Below are 21,265 nucleotides of genomic sequence, written 5' to 3' on the forward strand. Positions count from 1 at the left end.
TGCTGCCCCTGCCCACCGTAAATGTGAATTAATTCCAAGGGAAGCCAAGTCATGCCGAGGCCAAAGGCAAACCCAGCGGCCACTCTACACTCGGCCAAAATGAGGGCACAACCAGGAAGTCAGTACCCTTATAAGGAAGGGTTAGAACGAGGCATAAAGTATTCTTAAATTTATTGTGATTTATTTAGAAAATAGTTTTTAAATGCAAAGTAAATACCTGGAATCAATTCTAAAATTAAACATATACAAACTATTAGTTAGTTAAAAAGAAAATTGTGTATTACTACTCAGATTATATATAAAGCCCTTGGAGAATACGATTTCAAATTTGTATATTTAGGTGAAGTTACTTGCCTAATTTTCAAAACTTAGAGAAAAAGGGTCGACAGCTCCAAACCATTTCATAAATTTATTTTCTGAAGTGTTATAACTTCTTTAACATGCTGAGCCACAAACCACTAAAATTATTACATTTATTAATTGGCTTTATTTTCTAAAAGCAATGTGAGTTTTAAAATATAGCTTTTACCACCAGAAATTTACAAATTAAATGCACACACACTAAAAACGAGATCAAGTTATGACTACAAATAATTCTTAAATATGTTGAGGATTGGATTAGCCTTTGTAAAATGTACTTAAAAGATTATTTAATGACAGCCTTTGAAGCATTAAATGTTTCTTGTTGAAGGTCATGTTTTTTCATAGTGCAGAAGCAGCAACAAGAACGGAGAGCCCGGGCCAAGTGCCCCTCCGGGTGTTAAGTACAATATTTGCTGTGTTGCGCGTTTTACGAGTGGCGCTTTTGCAATCGCTGGGTTTTTCGGGCGAAGGGGGTGCCGGGAGGGGAGGGTGTATGGAGGCGGGGAGGCGGCGGGGGGCGTGGCAGCGCCGGGCCAAATGCAATCAATCAATGGGTCAGCATGATGGTACACACCAGACGAGTGGCAACCACATGGGGCGTTTCCATTTGCGGCAGCCACACTGACCACCCTCTGAGTCGGGCAGCGAGAGTGGAGAGTCGAGAGTCCTGGGCCGGTCCCAGAAAGCGGGATCGGGACGCGGACTGGAATCGCAATTGGCAGTGGCGGTGGCAAGATGAGCACTTCACTTACAAATCAGTCGACGGCACTTAAACCTATTTTGACAATTGAGCTGTCCGCCTGTCAGGCTGACAGCGCGCACTTTTCACGCCACTCGATATAGTATAAAATGTATACGTTTATATCGGGGACTCGGAGTCGGACTCGGTGGATATGGTGGTGGTATTTCCTCCACCGTTTTACGCCGTTTTAATTGCAACATCTGTCACTGCGGTTTATGCACATATCAATTTCAAAATAGCCGGCAAATGGCAACGGCAATGATTCCATTTCCAGCAGCACAACCCGAACCCAAGCCCGAACCCCGTGGAAAATGAAATATATTTTATTTTTATTTATTCGCCGGCAAAAACTGTCACAACACTCGCCGCTGACGCCTGTCGAGTTCGGTTCCGTTCGGTACGGATCTTGGAAAAGGGAGTAGGGGTTGCAGGGTCCGGGGTTCCGGGGTTCCGGGTCCGAGAGAAGGGTCAGGACTCGGTACGCACCAACCTTTCCCTTTTTCCGCCGCGTTTATTGTTGTCGTTTTCAGCGGGCTCGACTTTAATGGTTGTCAGAAAACATTAAAAATTGTCACATGAATATATCGCTACGCTTGCAACGCGTAATTGAGTTCTACTCATTATGCAATATTTGCCTTTAAGGATTTTAAGTAAATACGCATGTACCAATTCACTTTCGGACCGTGCTGATTTTAGTTTTTGACATTAACGGAACTAGAATTTATGGTAATAATATTGGAAATGAAATCAAATATTTGGGGAGAGCAAAGGCAAGGATTGGGTAGTAAAATATATTCAATACAGACAATATGTTGCATATGCCACAGGTTTTCAAAAAGTTGGACAGTTGTTGATCCTCCGAAAAGTATGAAAGTGCTTTAAATGCTACATTTGCTTTTGATAGTAAAATATATGGTATTTATTATTTATTAGATAGATTTATTATTATTATTATAAGTTAAACAAAAATTACATGGGAATTTTTTTATATATAATTAGAAAAGTCAGACACTTTAAGGTTTTCATAAAAATATTATTAAAAGTTTGTTACAAAAATAATTAACAAAGCACATTAAACTAAATAAAAATCAAACCGTTTTTTCATAATTTTTTTAAAAAGTAAAATACATTTTTTTCCTCAGTTTGTTTGAGTAATTTAAGAAGTGTATAAAAAGAAAAGTAGTTTCTGAGAGATAAAACATATCAAACTTAATAAGTTAATTTTAAATTTAGTTAAATATTCAACTGCGACTTAAAATATATAATTTTTTCAATAACCCCCCGCTCGTAATAGGCAAGTTAATAAGTATTATCGGCTTAGGCGTTTGATGAACTTTGCACCCCCAAAGTGTAAATATTATTAAATCAAAGCACTTAAACACCGTTTCATTGTTTCCCAAATAAGTGTAATTGAAAATCTCTTAAGCGTTTGGCAAATACACTCGACGTCCAAGGGGCGGGCGAAGTGCAGGCGCACAAGGACGCAGGACTCACTGCAGGCGCTAAATGAGTTTGTCAATCAAAATGCAAATGTCACCGGGAAGTGACATAATCCGACTTGGGAGTCGGGCTAAGCCGAGCGAAACGAGCCGAAATCCCCTTGCGAGCTAACGCATTTGACCGCACGTCTCCGCACCATCCACTCCATCCGAACCGAACCACTCTGCGTGGCATATGAGCGAATTCCCGAGCTCCCCGAGTCGGAAATAGCACCATATGACGATCTGAAGTTGACGTGATACCTCAAATACTACGGGATACGCAGGGTACCACGGGAAACTGCAGGGATGAGGGCCAAGTGGGGGTGCTAAATTGCAGTAATCGGCTCTCGTGCCCGGCGACAACGTTTATGTTTTATGCGCTCATTTATAATGCGCACTGCTCATTTGGTAATGGCCCAATAATGACTGTCAGACTACTTAAAGGCTGCCCAGGATTGCGTTGGCCGCTCCGTGGAACCGCCAACATCTGCTGGGCATTACGGCTGCCCGGGCATTTGACTTTCCCAACAATCCAAGCCAATCCGACCGATTCCCGGTCACAATAAATCTCCGATTCTTGAGCAATCCGCGGTGACAGCTGCCCCTCTGCCGCTTCAAATGCCTCGTGTAATTTTAGGCGCCACTCTCCAGGGGTCAGAGGATTGGGGAAATAAATAAAGTCGAATCGCAGGTTAGAAATGAGGGAGTCTTGGCTAAGCCGAACACAGAAACCAACTCAATCCGGCCACGACTTCGATTCGACTGGGCCAGATAGACAGCCGGCGCTAGTTGGCACACTCGAAGAATTTGACGGACAACGAGAATCCCAGCAAAGGCCGTCACTCTGACTTCAGGGGGTTTCTTCACCAAGTCGTTAATATATTGGTATGGTGTAAGATTTACGAATACGTTTAGGGGACAGACAAAACATTGTTTTTAAATTAAATATTTGTTTTATTTTTGATTATATTAACTTCAAACCAATCGAAGTACACGAATTAAAGAAAAGAAAAACTCGTTTCAATATTTATTTGCCTAATGTGGTGCAGAATCTTTACATTTTTAGCATTTAACACTTTAGGATTAAATAGAGCTTATAAATTTATTGTTAATTCCTATATGTCTAAGGTAAAGCACATGAAAAGATAATTACCGTGAGAGATTTACAGAGTATTACTGGTATTTATTAGTACAATCTGAAACTTCAGTTTATTTTTTATAAAACCTTCCCAACAAAGTTTGATTAAATCTATTTAATATCTATTACTTACTGTTCCGAAATGGCACATGAGTTACCTTCATATCAACTAATCCAGTTACTGAATAATTTTCCGAGTGAAGCTGCCAGTTGGCAAAAAAGTCATAAAAGCGAGTGAGCCCAGTGCCATTCTCATGCCCATTCCCAAACCAATCCATTCCCCAGCCACTGCCGCTTCCCCTCCCCTGCCATTCCCCAATTGCCAATTATGCCGCAGCAGCAGCCCATTCCGTCTTATAGCATCCTAAACCATTCCATCCCATGCCTAAGCCATCCTCTTCCGTCCCACACCATCCCCAGCCTCAAGCAGGGCAACGCTGCAAGTTGCAAGTTGCAACTATCGAGGATCGTTCGCCGTCGATCGCTGTCTGCAGCATTCGACACTGACGCCAACCGGTGTACAAAAAAAGAAAAGTGGGCACTTTCGGAGGAGGGGTGCCTGGGTATCTGAGGGATACACCAGCATCCACGGCTACAAGATGGCTGCTGCCAATCCTCGCCCGCACCAATGCCAACTCCCCCAGGTCGGGAAAGGCGACGTTCTCTTGTCGTGCCAAGTGGCATTCGCTGGGAAGAGTGCCTCCAGGTACAGATACTCGCACTTCATACGGCGTACGAGTATAATTTCATTTGCGACGCTTATCAGGCGCCACTTTGCGACGCAATCGGTGACAATTGCATAATCCGGCTGCAAATGCCGAGCGTTTAACACGCTCTAATCGCACTGACGAGCCATTTCTCGCCGCTCGCAGATTGGAATGTTTTCAGCTGGATAGTAGTAAAAGCACTCAGTTAATTGAAGTCCTGGAGAGCACCCTTCTAACCAAATGTCGGGTCAGCTCAGCCAAGTCGAACTAGCATTTGCACTGGTGCGTTTAGCACATTATCGATATGTCTTTTATAGTTATAGCAGTGTTTAGGACATCAGGATTGTCACACATTTCGTTGAAAATGCATTTCGTTTATCAATTTGTTTTCTTACTTGAATCAGTAAAAGTGCATATTATTTTGTAGACGTTTCTGCCTTTATTTGAATGATGAATAATTTAATTTTATAATATGATTTAAAAGATACTTATTTAAATGTGCGCTTTGAAAGATACATTATTCTACAAGATACTTTTTTCTTAGTATATACATACATACGCCTGTTCTAAACCTAATCGTTCAATGATCGAACTTATAGATTTTTTCTTAAATGTCGGGCAAATTCTTAATAGATCTATAACATAATCAATTTCATAAGGAAATATATTATAAAGTAAAGTAAAGGTACATAGATGGATAGTAAAATAATCCAACAAACATTTAAGTAACTTGAGTAAGTAAAACTACAGTAAATGGAAAAAGGCTATTTCTTAAAATTGTAGGCTCTACATTGATAAAATATGATATTTTTAAAAGTAAAACTTTTTTTTTATGTTTTAATGCTGCCAGGTCCAATTAAAGTGGAAATTTATGTATGAAGAAGTTTTTAAAATTGATTTTTATTATTTCCCAACGCTTCAAGATATTTATATTTAAACATAAGAATAAAGTATATGTTCTTTGTTTTTAGATTAAATATGCAAATTTTTTGTTTTATCAACCTTTTTTTGAATATATATTTTTTCAACAAGTTTTTAGTGCTCAAGTATGTACAATATATTTACTCTTAACAACTCCTGGACAACCCAGCCTTTTATCGAATCCCGAATAAAATGATAAATAAGAAACATTTATTTGGGCCCGTTTATGAGTCGAGCACGCTTCCTCCTGCCCACGAGATACATTTACCCAGCCGAAAACGAATCCGAATCCAAAGAGTGCGGGCATACAAATTAGTGCGCATCTGCGCCACCGAGGCATTCTGGGGAATCCTCGGGGGGAATGGGTGTGGAATGGAAGTGGGAATGGGAAGGGAGTGCGGCGCACAACACGTCTTGACATTTGCATCTTGAAATGCAAGTGAAAGATACAATCCCAATCTGTGTATCCAGATGCGCCATTGTCACTGTCATCGGCTGTGGCTTCCTCTCGGCTAGAACTCTCCGTGCGGATGATAAATGACGTCGATTCAACAAATTCCCGCACGTACAGGGCCAAAACCAACCAAACCAAAGCATTTGGCCAATTGAGAAGGAAATCAACTCGGTCTATCACCCACATATATGTTCGTACTGCCAAGTTAACTCCCCGATTCTGAGGGGCTGGGAGGATTCCGCTTGTGCCGCCCCCTGAATTTCCATTTGACAGTGTCTCAGGAATTAATTCGGAGCTGTTTTAAATATTTCCTTTGCATAATAAAGCCCGCAAACAGACGGCTTCAAGTGGAATTGAATTCTATGCAAATTAACTTCCACTTTGATTTACAAGTTACCAGGCCAGAGGGATTTCCTAATTGATTATAATCCTTTCAGATCTACTCCCTGTTCATCTTTTTTTAAATGAAACATAACATACTTTAATATTTGTAATTGTACACTTTTACCATTCATTTTTAGAGAGTTATGAAATTAAAAAATTTTTAATAAATGACTGTACATAATCTCTATTGCCATTTCAACTATTTTCCTTACAAAATTTAATAATTATGTGTACAAAACTATTATATGTTATATTTCTTATAATAAATGAAATAATTTATCTTACAATCCTTAAAGGTTTTATTTTCAAGCGTGTCAAATCTTTTGACAGTTCCTAATTTTGTAATAATTTGATTTCTATAAATTAATATTCCCAAGGCATTGGTAGGGCTTTACAATTCTCAAATATTTCCCTAAATACTTAGTTTCGGTTGGCACTTTCAAGGCCTATCTCCTCCTCATTTTAAACTAAGGTCTTAGACTCGACTTAATATTATATATAATTTTAAAATGGTTTCCAAAAACCAAAATAGTTGAGACTACAAAACTGAAATTTTTTATGAGAGTACTACACATTTTTCCTTTAAGCTACTTAAATGCAGTACTGGAAATAACAGTTCTGTTTCTTTTAATTCGATATATATTTTTAAAATGCAAAGTACAAAAATGCCTGATTTCTTTATTATTCTAATTAAAAATCGCATAATTAGTCGAAAATTAACAAATTTTGAACAGTCATGCCAACCAGCCTTCAGTCATCCAGCGAAATCAGCGAGCTTTTTTCCGCGAGGCACGAGGGCTGCAACGAGGCAGTGAGCACGGTTCCCTGGTCGAATGTTTTTGTTTGTTGAGTGCTTTCTTTTATTTGCGCGTTTAAAAGTGTTTTAAAGTGGTTCAGCGAGAGCAATGGAGCTGCCGAAGGAGTTGTCCGTTGCGGAGATCCGCAACTACATGCTGGCCAACGACTGCAAGGTGACGAACCACGCGTTGGTCAAGCACTTCAAGAAATTCCTCACCCACCCGCAGTCGCAAAGTGAGTCATTTGTGTTTGTTTTGGGGCTTTGGCTTCGGGAACCTGTTGAATCGCAGGAAAGCCTGTGAAAACCTGGTTGTGAATCGCATGTTCCGATGATTACCAATTCCAGACGAGGCCCGCAAGCGCTTCAAGACCTTCGTGACCCTGCTGTCCACGATAAAGAACGAGAACAACCAGAAGTTCCTGATATTGCGCAAGAAATATGTGAACGAGTGTCCCTCGGAGGAGGTGGTGGAGCGCGCGGTGGCCGCCGCATCCGGGGAACCCTCGAGTCCCGGCGGCGCATCCCTGAGCCTGGACTCCCCCATGAGGCAGCCACCTCCGTACAAAAACCCGCCCATGGTCACATCCCCGCCGGCGGCAGCCGTTTCCATCGCCAAGGAGCACCAGGAGAACTACCAGGAATGCGTGGACGAGTTCACGGCTGCCATAAAGCGCATAGAGCCCGCCCGCCTGGAGAAGCAGCCCTCGGTCAAGCCGGAGGATCAGGATCAGCCGGAGAAGCCAGGCTCCCGATCCAACTCCATAGACGTGGCCGAGAACAAGGAGAACATACCCCGCTTCTCCTTCTCCTCGGAGGCCTCCACCGACTCCAGCTCCAACGAGAAGCCGGAGAAGGCAGAGACCAATGGAACCCCCTCCGGCGAGGGCGATCTGGCCGAGAATCCCATCAGCGTGAAGGAGGCCACGCGCAAGTTCAACCGGATGGCTTCCGAAGAGGAGGCCAAAATCATATCGCCGCCAGCCAAGAAGAAGCCAGAGAAGGTGAGTGACTGAAAACCGGTTAAGGGGCCACTGGCCACTATGCGGGCGCGGGTTCTTCGGGTGCGGGTGACTCGGGGGCCCTTCCCTCAGAGCGCGGCCGCAATTTGTTCCATTTCCTGTGTGTCAGTGGGAAGATTCGCTCCCAGACCATTCAAATATGCGACTTTTTTGCCAGGGCTTAGTTGTGATTAATTATCACAGAGGTACGAATATTTCTGTAAGAAGTGTCCAGGCAGGGGACTGCATGTGTACCCCGACATATTGAAGGTATTTTCAGCTCTGCCCGACTTTCCTCTGCAAAAGAAATGCTGAACTTCTTAGGTACAAAGAGGGAAAAGTTTCACGGACGCACTGTAAAATGTGCGAGCACCATGATTAGTATTTAAACAATGTAAATGGGTATTGAATATATGATTTTTGATTTAACTCTTTCCTAGGAAATACTTTACATTTCGAGTAAAACCATTAAGTCAACTTTACAATACCCGCAAGATATGTATTCCAAACATAAGTATTTAAATAAAATGGGGCTTATCAAGTTAAAAATAAAGAATAGCTTAAAAAGAGCGAACGAGTCATATCTTATCAATAGTTTTTAACTTAAGCAATGAAATAAAAATAAGTTTGCAAAGCTTAATGTTGCAACGATTCAAAAGCGAGAAGGTTTTTTAAAGTTATAACAAATTAAATATTTCTTCAGTAGATTACTCAAAATTAAGTTTAATAAATGTATATTTTTTTCATTCTTTATCGTTTTCTAGTTTCCAAATATTTCATTATTTTGTTGTTATGGCAAATAGGCAAAACATTTTTGTTGTCTATTTTAGAAGTGTAACTATTTTATTTTTAGCTCATAAACTCTCACCAACTAAACACCAACATATTTTTTAAGGAAAGCTATAAGAATACTTCTGAGTTTTCAATGTCTCCTCCTATCTTAAAATAATTTTCCCATTTATAAATGTTTTTAAGCGAATATTCTGTACACTAGGATTAAGAAATTGCAGTACTGTCTACCCCGTCTCTGCTTATGACTGAATTGCAACGCGGAACTGGCTGCTACTGCTTGGCTACAAATCAGGGTCAGATTAGATCTGGGGGCCCTGAAACCCCGGGCAACTATTGTCACTGCACCAGTGGCTGTCCCAGGCTTTGGGCCACCTCAAGTGGAACTGCTGGCGGAATAGGTGGAAAAGCCACCAGAGTGTGCCCGAAAGGCAGGGTGGCAGAGTGGCTGGCTCGAACTAAGCCGGTCACCCAGCTGTCCGTCAGTTCCCAGAGCCTTGTCACGAATTGCCACCAGCACAGCTCGAATTGAATAAATCCATTAATTTTATTAGTGGACAATATAAATGTAAGTCTCATAAAACTACATGCGCCTGCATCGTTCCGTTCGCTTTCTGTCCGCATTTCTGTCCCGGCTTTGTCGCCGCGCACTCGAGAGCTGGAGAGCCGAGGAGCTGGAGAACTGGAGAACTGGAGAGCTGATGCCCGACATGTGTACGTACATGTGCGGACACATGTAGTCCGATTCCGAATTCGATTCCCGCGTCCGATGTGTTTAGTAACTTTGTTCCATCAACTGGCCATGACGACACTTGGCCAGGCGTTTGCCCAGCAAGCTGTTTTTCCGCTCGCCTTTATTTTCTTTTCCTTTTTGATACCCCAAAAGCCTATTATGTGTACAAACACATTGGGGCGAGCCAGGAATGAGTTACGTGAGAAATTTTGCGGCCAATGAATGCATGCAAGTCGGGCGGGCACTCAGAAAAATGTCCATTCAGATAGACTCGGCAATAATAAAAGATTTTGACTAGTCAAAGCCAGATTATTCCTTGGATAATATTGAAATTTTTTTTAAGCACTAGGAAATAGACTCTCAAGCTTGGAGCGTTTTTCAACTCAAGTAAACATTACCAAAACGCCATTTTGGAAGTTGTTCAAATTTACTGATGTAGTTGTCTTTTTGAAGCATATTAAATGTTATGGGTAGAGCCTCTTTCATTAGCTAAAAATTTGGCAATATTACATATAATATAATATAATAATATAATAACAAAAATTAAAGAATGTATTGTTTAAACTTTACTGTCTACAGTCCTCTCCTATTTATGTTTTAAACTATGCATACATAAAATATCTAAAATACAAAACAATAGAAAATCATAAGGCAATAGAACCGCTCAACACTTCAAAAGAAATCCTCTTAGATGTCTGCACATACATATATAATTTGTAGCGTGTCCGTTTCAAGATTCTAATTTGGAAGTATCAATCTCGGGAGCATGTGGCAGTGGAATTTGTCAAGCGTTACGGAAAAATCGTTTCTTAGTTAATGTTACACGATATAGTAGCGCAATTGGGCCGAGTTGTCAAACAACTGTCATCCACTTAGGCCTGTCAATCACGCAATTTAGAGTTGAGACCGAATATCCCCAGTGCATAAATCATCCGAATCTGTCTGCGAGACGGATGGCCCATCCCGACGCATCCCATCCCTTTGGATCATGTTTGGCGGAAGATGCTCCGCAGCAGTGGATGTACGTCAAACTAAGACTGTCAACGCACGTCAGAAGCTATAAAACCCCACTAAAACATCGGGAAGCGAACTTAAGTGCCTATTTGTACAGACGTTCGGACATGGAAAAATCAAACTCGTCCTTAAATTGGGAATCTATTTCAAAGCATCTCTGCCGCAACTTTGGATTTCTCACGTACTTCATGTTTTCGGATTTACAGATCACATTTTTGAACAGCGAAAGTAAAAATATCAAAATTAAGTCGATGTTAAATGGAAGTCAAGGGGGATTTTTACTAATATGGTTTTCGGGGGTAATCTTTAGTGAGTTTTACTCCGTTTACAAATTTTGAATGAGTTTTTAAATTAAATAACTGGCATAGGCGTAGAGAGAAAATGTGAATAGTTAATTCAAGTTAATGAATTCAAGTGAATTAGTTTGCATGAGCCAATCCCCGACTTTTCACAAGTCATTATTAATTTGTCTGCAACATGAAAACAGTTAAAAGAAGGGCTATCACTCACTTGATCGGGTTGATAGCCCACATTTGGACCACTGGGATAAAGAAAGTATCTGAGCGCTTACAGCTTGTTAACAAATTGATTCGCTAACAAGACACACCATCGTTTCGGATGGCGCCAACCGGCCTCACGCAATTATTAAAATTCAGTTGTAAACAACATTGGGATAGGTTGATGGATGCCCGTTTTTGGTTCATCAAAGGAAACAACTAATCATTACGGGCCGAAAAGAAAGTGGCGCATCATGTTCCTAGGAATTTAAAGGAGGAATTCTAATTCATGGGATTTTTCCGCCGTGACCAAATAAAAACTGGGGAGCAAGTGGAGTAGATCCATCATGACGAACCGTGAAATTCCGCGTCGCAACTGTAACTATGGGATCCGGAGTCTCGGCTAGCTGATCAATTAAATTCGATTCGATCGTTTTTAATTAGCCCGATGATTTTGCATTTTCTACGCTCACTCAGCACCGTTGTGCGATGGCAAGGGATTGATTAATTTACGCCCCGAACAACAAGCGAGTTTAAAAAGTATTTTTCTTGTTCAAATAACTAATATTGATAGAAGTATTATAATTTGAGTTTCTGCCGAATTTTGATAAATGAAAGGGGAAAGGTTATGGGGAAAATCAAAAATGTTTGTGTTCAAGCTTAAAGGAGTTATAACTCAAACGAACTCAAGCTAAACCTTCAAAAACAAAGTTATATAAAAATTTAACATTTTCTGATGGTTATAATTCCTGGAATTGGAAAAGTTTATTAAAGTGAACTTTGAGAATTATACAAACTTTTAAAGTGATTATATTTTTTGGAATTTTTTAAAAGAAATTAGGTTTAAAAATACCCTTACATTGTTTCCTTTTCCACAAGCTGTTAATGAAATTATATTTATTTCAAGGGATTCTTTTTAAAAAATAACTACAGTTTCGAACGCGTTAAACACCTTTTGTTCTGCCTTAAATCCCCGAAATTCTATTCCCCTTCCAAGTTAAAACAAACCAAAACTAATGCAAAGTTCGTTGATGTTCTGTGACTCTAATTTAAGCCCCCCGGCATCACAAATATCCTTTAAAGCAAATCCCCTCCCAAAAGTGGACGGCAGCATCAAACAGACCGCATATATTCTTATTAAAATAGGAGGCACCTCTCGAGTCCCAGAGTGCATATAAAACTGCCATCCGGCCCACATCGAAACCAAGGCGGGTCGCAATCGTGGCTCGGGGGCGTGGCAGGGACGGAAGGACGAGCCCGTGGCGAAACCCCTTTGCATAAAACAAGTTGGTGAAACATGTTAACATAGCCAATAAGCAGCAATAGAAATTAGTTAGGCAAAGCCATTCTCATCACGGCCATCCCAGCCACAAAGGACCCAATTAAAAATGTAAGGAAACAAACCAAAAGTTGTTATTGCTGTTAAACAACAACGGACTGTGTCCCGAAGCGGTTAAATTTACAACAGCAACAATTTCCACCCGTTCGCCGGGCGAGGAGCATTCAGTCAGTCGGGCTGTCCGCCGCCCGCCCCTTTTGACAAAACGGACGGAGTCGCATCCCCGGACCTGGGAATGGCGAACACGACCATTTTGTGGCATCGGTCCAAAGGTAGGACTCGCCGGGCCAACGTAAACACTGAAGGGACACGGCCCAGACCCCGAGTCCCATAGATAGCCCGCATCCTAGTGCCCAGACACCCTAGGTCCCAGCACCGAACCCATGGCCAGGGCCACATCCCGGCAAAAGGACACCGGCCAGCTGTGTGATATAATATCGGGCATAAAGGGACCCGGACACAAGAAAACTGGCCAACAAACAAGCGACTGGCGAGGGTGGGTGGGCCGGGCAATAGACAAGGGCAACCGGTGCTCAACCCCAGTCCCCAGGTCTGGACTCGAAGTTGGAGTTCGAGTCCTAGTTGTCCTGCGTTTTCCCTTTTTTCCTTGTTTTGCTGTCTCCTCCCGTTTTGTCCTGATGAAGCCATAAAAAAGCAACACACCATCGGAATGGAAAGAATCTTGAGGGTGGGTAGCTGCAGTTAAAGAAATTGGCATCATTAGCTCTGAAAGGTACCATTAGGTGTCAAGAAATAAGAGATGTGTGGTTTCCTTAACTATGTTACAGTGTATGTATTTTTAATATCTTTACTTTGTATTTAAATATGAGTCCGTCTCCTGATGGTCATAGCACACTCAAATAAATCTCAAAACTCAACTAAAAGAAGACGTATCTAGACCATTTTTTGTTTTATTATATAAATAAATTTATGATTGCAATCGAAACATACATGCTTCATGATATGCCAAATTTTTTAAGGAATTTTTAAAATACACCGAGTTGTAAGAACAAAGAAGTATAAAATGACGTAATGGATTGAGTTGATACTACAACTAACATATTATTGCAGAGCAAGGTAGTTGGCTGATCTATTCAATGTCTGCCATCATATTTCGTCATTTTTCCGAAGTGTGGTGGGCGGTTCAGTCCAGTTGGTTCGGTTGGGTGTCTTCTGAGTGGGGTTCGGTTTCGGGTGGGGTCTTTTGTTTAGCATTGACATGGCCACTTTGCCAGGGGCCCTGCGTCTGGATGTTCGTACTGTTCCGTGATGTTCTGCTGCTGTTTCTGTTCCTGTTACGCCTGTCGCCTCGCTCGCTCAAATGCCCGACTTCGAGTGCCCTATTCGACTTCCAGAATGCCGTTCGCAGAGCTCGTTACCCCAAATGCTCGGCACTGGCAAATGGCGACTGCCCTCACCTGGGAAAAATCGGACCGAGCAGCGAGCACCCGCCCGTAATTGGGAAAACGTGAGCTCTCCAGGAGTCAAGTGGCGTGTAAATAGATGCGGGCTGGGGATGAGGTCCTGGCACGCGCTCTGCGCATCCTGCGGCTAAATGCGGCATTCAAATGTCGTAGTATTTATTAGCTATGTAATGTTGGGCCTGGATAATAAAGAGCCGTGTGGGTGATGTTGTTCAGGTGGGGTTGGGCACGGGGATTCCGGGGATTCCGCAGCTTGTTCGGCCCGCGAACATTACGCGAATGGATAATTAGTTGCCGAAAATGTGTTGCGCGCTCGTAAATATGAGGCACACATGTCGGCTGCCGTTCCTATTGTCGCGGGCACATGTGTTGGGAAGCCCCGGCCCGCGGAAGCCCCCTCCCTCGGAAATCATTAGAGGGCTCATTATCAGCAGCCGAGTTTGGCGGGTGTGGCCCCCGCATCCTAGCCCAAAAAACTCTGTAAATCACCGAAGCAAAAAACGAACAACAGACGCACATCTACTTTCTTTTCGAGGCAGATCCTCGAGAGCCCGCGAAGAACCCATCGTACTTTCTGCCTTAAGCACGCGCCTAATAAATAAAAATTATTACCTTCATAATTAGTGGAGGAACATGGCGATGGCGCCGTCGAATGCGTAGCATAATTACCATCCAGCTTTTACGCCCGTGTCTGCACCCTCCGAACAACACACATCCCAAATTCATCCCCATCCCCCAGCCCATTGGCACCCCGTCCTAACACTCGGCGAAACAGTGAAGGGAAAACCGAGTTACAACATTGGAAAACCAAATCCAGTCCAAACTAATTTAAAGTTTTTATTTACTTTTCCTTTTAAAGTAATGTTTTTATAGTACCATTTTTTATATCATTAGAAAGATTCTGTAGAAAGAATGTAAGCCAGTCCAACTTAAATTAAAGTTGTATTTTACTTTCCCTTTTAAAATAAAGTTGTTTTAGTACTATTTGTTATACCATTAAACATTTTTAAGTTCTGTAGAAAGTTTACGAGCATAATTGTACCTATAAATTCAAATTATTTTGAAGAAAATGAGCTCTGTTTTACAATAATGTACTCCATGTGTGCAATCATTTTTAAATATTTAGAAATATATACATTTACAAAATAGTTCTTACTTTAACCCAAAACTTTTACCTTAAAAAAGCCAGTATAAATTCTTAAGTAAAAGGTATTTGGTACTTTTCAATTACCCTCTACCTAAGAATAAATAAATAAATAAATTCCTAAGTAGACAGCATTTTATACTTTTTTAACATTTAGGACTGCATTTATTTATAAATTTTAAATTTTTATTTATTTTATTATAGTCCTAAAGATAGTTTTTTTAAACTTTTGGAATGCAATGTTGCAGAACTAATGGGCTTTGCCTCTATAAATAACAAGCTTCAAGACAATAACTATCAGTTTTATGTTCAGTTGAAATATTTTAATTGTATAACATAATTAGATAGTGGATATTTTTTTTATATATCTGAACCTATTCAAATAGTCCATCATGGGGCTCGCATATTCCGGGCTCATATTCGTGCCTGATCTAATTATGAAACACAAGATATTTTTGAGAGTGCACCCCCGCCCCAACCACGGCACCCGTTCCATATCCATATCCACACCCATATGCACATCCATCGGATGCCACACACAGGGATTCCGGATTGCGGGGCGACGGTGCCCGTGTGCGAGTGGGTAAATTAGAATCGTAGATTCCGGGAGGCGACGACTGTGTTGGCGTTAATGCTCTCAATGGGCTTTCTATGTTTTATTCCCGCTTCGTGCCGATGTTTTTCGTTTTGGTTTTTGTATCTTTTGTTTTTTTAATTCTACACTACCGCTGGCGCTGGCAGCCGCCCCCGCCAAGTCGTAGACAAAGTGGCAGAAACATGCATAATTAATTTATGCCCCTCCGGGCGCTGCTCCTCTCATTTCAGCAACTAATCGAGGAGAAGGACTCGCCCGAGGTTACGCTGGCGCATCCCAAGGCGAAGGAGTGGATCGTCTCGATGGCGAAGGCTAATTACCAGGAGCTGGCCAAGATGGCTAGCGAGTTCCCGGAACTGGTCAAGCTGCAGGTAAGCCACTCCCGATTCCCTGATTCCCAGCCTCTTCCACCCACGCTGCTCCGCCACTAACAAATGCGACAAGTACAAACTATTCATAAGCATTAATTACGACAAATTAAGCAGCAACGCGTTGTTTTTGCCATGTCGAACAACACTTAAAAATGCGAGGAAAATATAATAACGACAACTGAGGCACTGGCCAAGGGGGCTTCGGGGGGCGTGGCACGGGGGCTGTGTCGCATAGCGAGCGGAAAAGCGGCAGCGCCAGCCGAGGCGACAATTAATTGTGAAATATGTTTTCAGCATTTTTAGCACTTGTAGCGCATGTTGAGAAGTGGGCGTGACGCGACTCCGGACAGCATAGGCCGTACGAATCGGCCATAGATACAGATACAGACATAGACGCAGATGGACTGCCATTGGGCAACCACTGACGAGTGATCTCGCGGGGAGCGGGATGTCTGGAAGCGACAGACACAGTACAAGCCATTTTCATTTTTTCGCTTTAGTTCTGCTGTTACGGCATAATTAACCATTAACAATTAAATATTTATTAATTAATTACTTCTATATCTAGAGAGATAAAAGGTGAATACAAGTAGAAAAGTATTTTGATCGCTCGCTGTAAAGGCCATGTTTAGGTACTTATTGATAGGCTTCTTATATCACAGCTTTTTTTTAATTTTTCCTAAAATTTGTTGATCACATTAATAATAGTATATAGAAATATTTTTTGATATCTTATAGTTAACAGAAATTATGTTATGTTTTCGCCGCTTGCTTTCAACATTCTCGCCTCAAAACTCGAATAAAATACTTTGGGTATTTTTCCGACATGCAGTTCCTTTGATTTATTTGTTTTGATTAGGTTTTCGATCTAAATTAAGGGTTTTTAAATTATTACCTGTGCCTATTTTGGGAATTGTTAATTGTTGGTAATCAAAAATGTTTTGACACCATGTTTGAATGCATTTCCCCTGACTTATTGCGATGGAGAAGTTTTGTTTTAAAGGATCATAAATAATAAAAAACAAGGGCTACATTTCTGGGGCGTAGGTTATTTATAGTGGCTTTGGGGATATTTAGACTACACAGTAAGAAATTTGTACCAATATCTGATAATAATATCATTGAGCTATATTGAATTCCTCAGAAATATTTATATTTGAGCGGTAATTTCTTATATGCAATATTTTAATTACATTTTCCAACTCCTTTTCCTAATCTTCTTGGTATCTGCGAGTTCAGGACCGGGTATTCCCCAGTCCATCACCCATAGACAAGTTTTTTACATTTATTTATGACGTGCGTGTGACCCCACTCAAATTGGGGAAGGAGCGAGTCCCAACTCTCGAGGGGTCGCCGCAAATGAGACATGGAAAAATGGCTCCGCTCGCGACATCTCGAGATTGGGGCTGGGAGTCGTGCGGGCCGAGTGTGAGAACTCAATACGCGATCCCCGCCAGATTTGCTGGCCGTGTTCGCTGGCTGCGGCTCTGCCTCCGCCTGCGGTGCCTCTCAATTAGACAGCGTTTTTGGCGTTTTGTACGGCCCCGGGTATTTATGTCCCACATAGCCCACGATGGTACTGGGGCGTCGGCCCGCTGCAAGATGATTTATGCCGTCCGCAGAGGAACATGGGCCCCAGGGTCCGGGTCTGCGGCGGAGGCGTGGTATATTATGTTCGCGAGCGGACTAATTGCCGTACAAATGCACTGTTCCCGGAAATAATGAATTCCGCACTCCGCTCTGCATACGCATATGCGCAACTGCGATTGCAAATCTTGAGGGCCACCAGTGCAATCAATTAATGAGCCGGCACCCGGAGGCCCTTGGATGAGCAACTGCCAACTGGCAGCTCATTTGCGGCGCTTCCAATTCCTTGAATCACTGAAATCGCAGCGAGACGGAAATAGCCATAAATCAGACCGCGATTGCCACTTAACCTAATGCCTCAAGTCCTCCGGGGCCTCCGAAACAATCTGGCTTCTGCTCACTTGCGAAATGTGAATGGCCGAAGGAGCGGTTTTATCTCGTGGAAATTTGAATGTTCGCTCGGAGCTAATCTCTGCACTATTATGTTAAGATATTTCGAATGGAGCATGACAATTGCTGTTAGTTATGCAGCAAATTAACTTACCTTGCAGACATTTTAGAGGTCACTTTCCAAAATACAGAAAATCTCTTAGAAATATGAAATATATATATATACCAAACGTATATACACTAGAAACTGTATTTAAAAAAATGTTCTGCTAATCATGGAAACATAAGAGTTTATAAATTTTAAAGTAAGAATAAAATATGAAATATTTAAAGTATAATATTTTATGGAAAGCCAATATGTACTATGGCACTATACCTTAAAAAAAACAAACAAGCAACCGAAATATATTCCCAGTGAAATCTGTCCAGTGCCCCAAGTGCCAAAGTTATGCAGATAGATTCGGTTACACTTGTATGCTAACAGGATTATGTACAAAGTCCGGGCTCACATGCCGACAATTTACATATGTACGCGTATGTAAATAAATGGGCGGGAATTGTGGAGAAACTCGAAAAAATATTCCCCAGTCATCGGCGGCGGCAGGGCGAACGAAAAAAATATTTTTAATTTGAATAAGTAATTCGTACAACGGGCCAAAATCAAAAAAGAAACAAGTCGAAACAAATGCGAAACAAGGAAAATTCAATTTACCCGCATGTCAAACCGAATTGCCGGCTAGGTCAAACACGTTGATGGATGGATGGACGGAATGGATGCACGGTTGGTCGGCTGGAGGGAGCCGGGGACCGTGAGCAGGGGTCCGGGGTCCGGGGTCCGGGTCCACGTCCGAAACCCACCAGCAACACCACGGCACCAGCAACGCCGACAAGCTTAAATTGCAAAACGGTGCATGCTTGTCTATTCGGGGCGGTCCCACCGCCCTACCAAAATCGGATGGACTGGAAACAATGGGCAAACCCGCGCCCGAATGGGGAAAGTCCAGCCCACACACCGCCATACCTGTGTATGTTTATATAGAGGAGCCCAGGGGAACAAAAAATATATATAACTCGGTAAAGTGCACACACGAGCCGAAGTTTTTAATTAATACAAAACTTGTAACATTTTATAAGCCGCTACTACATATTAGCAGCGACCGGCGTTGGAATATGTACATACGGATACGTCCACCTAGTGGCTTTTATGCCCGGACAAGGCATTCCATCAACCCATGCCTCTCCGATCCGAAAGCATTAGGCACTCTGGATTGGCCGTGGATGTGGATGTGGCAGTGGCAGTGGACGTGGAGTCGTAGATGGCATGCCCAGGTGGACTGTTTAACCGAATTCAAATGTGCATGTCCGTTTACACAGAGTCATGTCCATGACTGTGCATCTAACCCGTGGAGCGGCAGTGGTGACGGTGCCCGCTGCTGGTGCTGGGTACCACTGATGCCCCGATGCCGGTGCCATGTTGCCAGTGCTTGATTGCTGATGTCGTATGCCAGAAATTTAATTAAACTTGAGATACAAACAACCTCAAGCGGCTGGACAAGCCCATATTCGAGTACGACTACATTTCAGGCAGTCGTCATCCACGGCTCTCTGGGTTCCGCAATAATGTGTCTGGCATTAAAACACATGCAAGCATTTTGAGTACTTCAACTTATAAAAATAAATAGGACAACTATTGTAAATAGAAATACAATCTCTATTATTACCCTTTTGTCTAACAGGGGAAATTCGCTAAAAGTACTTTCTAAATACAAAGTAATGTATGTGTCTAAATTAAATATAACTAAAAATGCATTATGTAGGAAATAATTTTTTTAGTAATTCTACATAGTATTTCTTTCTAGATTAATTTTATAATGACGCAACTTTAAAGATGTTCACCAATGCTGATAGAAACATCTATTCATCGTGCTTTGAGGACATTAAAAATCAAAGTTTATAAGGCATTTTGAGAGTTATATATTTAATATATTTTTTCATCTGAATATTTCCAAATTCTGAATTTTATATACACATATTTCTGTGTGCTATCCATTCCATTATATCCGTCTAAAAATGTTTTATACCGAAAAATGGGTTTCTCCTTTTTTATTGCACCTTTTAATTGAGTAATACCAGCGCAAATCGCACAAAGTGCCACTAAAAACGCAAGATCTAAGGACAATCTTCAAAGTCCGTCTGGGAAGTCAGCTCGCATCGTGACCATGAACTTTTCAACAGGTCGTCCGCAGAGGCAATAAAACGTCTGACACCTTTGACAGCCTCTGCGGCACTCCGAGAGATGCCCCTGTTCCTGCAGAAGGGCCCATGTTCGTCAGCGGCGTTGGTGGCGCCTTGGCCAAGTGGCAAATGATGATATTCCCCCCGGACGGAGGACATCAAACCAAACGGCGGCCTGTGTGAAAGATACTTTCCATGGGTGTCATTAAATCGAGGTGACAATTCAATCAACAATCCGCCCGGCAAACACCGGCGAAAACGGCTGTGCGCTGTCAAATGAGTGAAGCCTTTCCAGAAATCAAATCAAAAGTGTTTACGACGTCTGCCACGTTGGTGGCTCAATTTTATGTCGCTGCGCAGCTATTAAATTTAATTAGAGCTCTGTGTCGCTGCCGCCGGTGGACGTGAGCGCATAAATGTCATCAAAATATTTCCCTGAACGGCGGCTTTATATTTAGTCATTCTGCAGTTTAGAGTTCACCCAATGTCGCCGGCGAATGGTGGCCAACTGTCAGTTGACATGCGAAAGGATTTCCCTTCTGGGAAAGAGCGGTGGCAGTGGTCGTGTCATCCGGCCGTCACTCGGAGGTGATACACTCCCAGACATAAAACCCCATTTAATTGTCGTTGTCGTAAATAGTCTTTGAAGTCTTGCTCTCTGATTTGGGTCATGAGCTTTCACTTAGTTTGGCTCCCTTTTGGCTATAGATTAGATAGCAGGGATTGTCTACTCGGGAGATAAGTAATTTTTGCGATCGATTTAAGATCATGTTAAGTGTATCTGTCAAGTAACAAACTCTAAAAACTGTCCATTTCGATTTTCAAACATTTTTCTGATATTGGTATGTCTTTTAAAACAATTAACTCCATTTAAAAGCACATATTTATCATTAGGAAGGTATTACAGAACTTTGTGGTTTTATTAACATATTTAATTGCAATATATTTTAAATTAATGAATTTTATCTAAGTTTCAACCTCCTGCTAAAAGTTGAATTTCTCCAAATATTTTTTTTTTTCTTCTAAAAAACCAACGATAAAAATAGTAGTATAAATACGACTGACCACATGTGTAACTGTCCACTCGAAAAGGGGTCCTTAACTGTCATTCCACGCGGAGTGGCGATTGCACCAGGGCATTCGGCCCAGGAATTCGTCTT

At 41.8% G+C, this 21,265-nt stretch overlaps 1 protein-coding gene across 1 annotated transcript in view; it reads left to right on the forward strand.

Annotated features, from left to right (window-relative positions):
• The first annotated feature begins 7,005 nt into the window (after positions 1–7,005).
• The window catches only part of LOC108030589 (ankyrin repeat domain-containing protein SOWAHA), a 33,399-nt gene continuing 19,139 nt past the window's right edge, over positions 7,006–21,265 (forward strand). Inside the window, exons 1-3 of the mRNA XM_044094717.2 lie at positions 7,006–7,222; positions 7,335–7,990; positions 15,753–15,893. Of these exons, the coding sequence (XP_043950652.2) occupies positions 7,096–7,222; positions 7,335–7,990; positions 15,753–15,893 (924 nt within the window). The 5' untranslated portion in view covers positions 7,006–7,095. The remainder of the gene's footprint in view (positions 7,223–7,334; positions 7,991–15,752; positions 15,894–21,265) is intronic.

This window comes from Drosophila biarmipes, chromosome 3L (assembly GCF_025231255.1).
Source record: "Drosophila biarmipes strain raj3 chromosome 3L, RU_DBia_V1.1, whole genome shotgun sequence".
Taxonomy (NCBI): Eukaryota; Metazoa; Arthropoda; class Insecta; order Diptera; family Drosophilidae; genus Drosophila; species Drosophila biarmipes.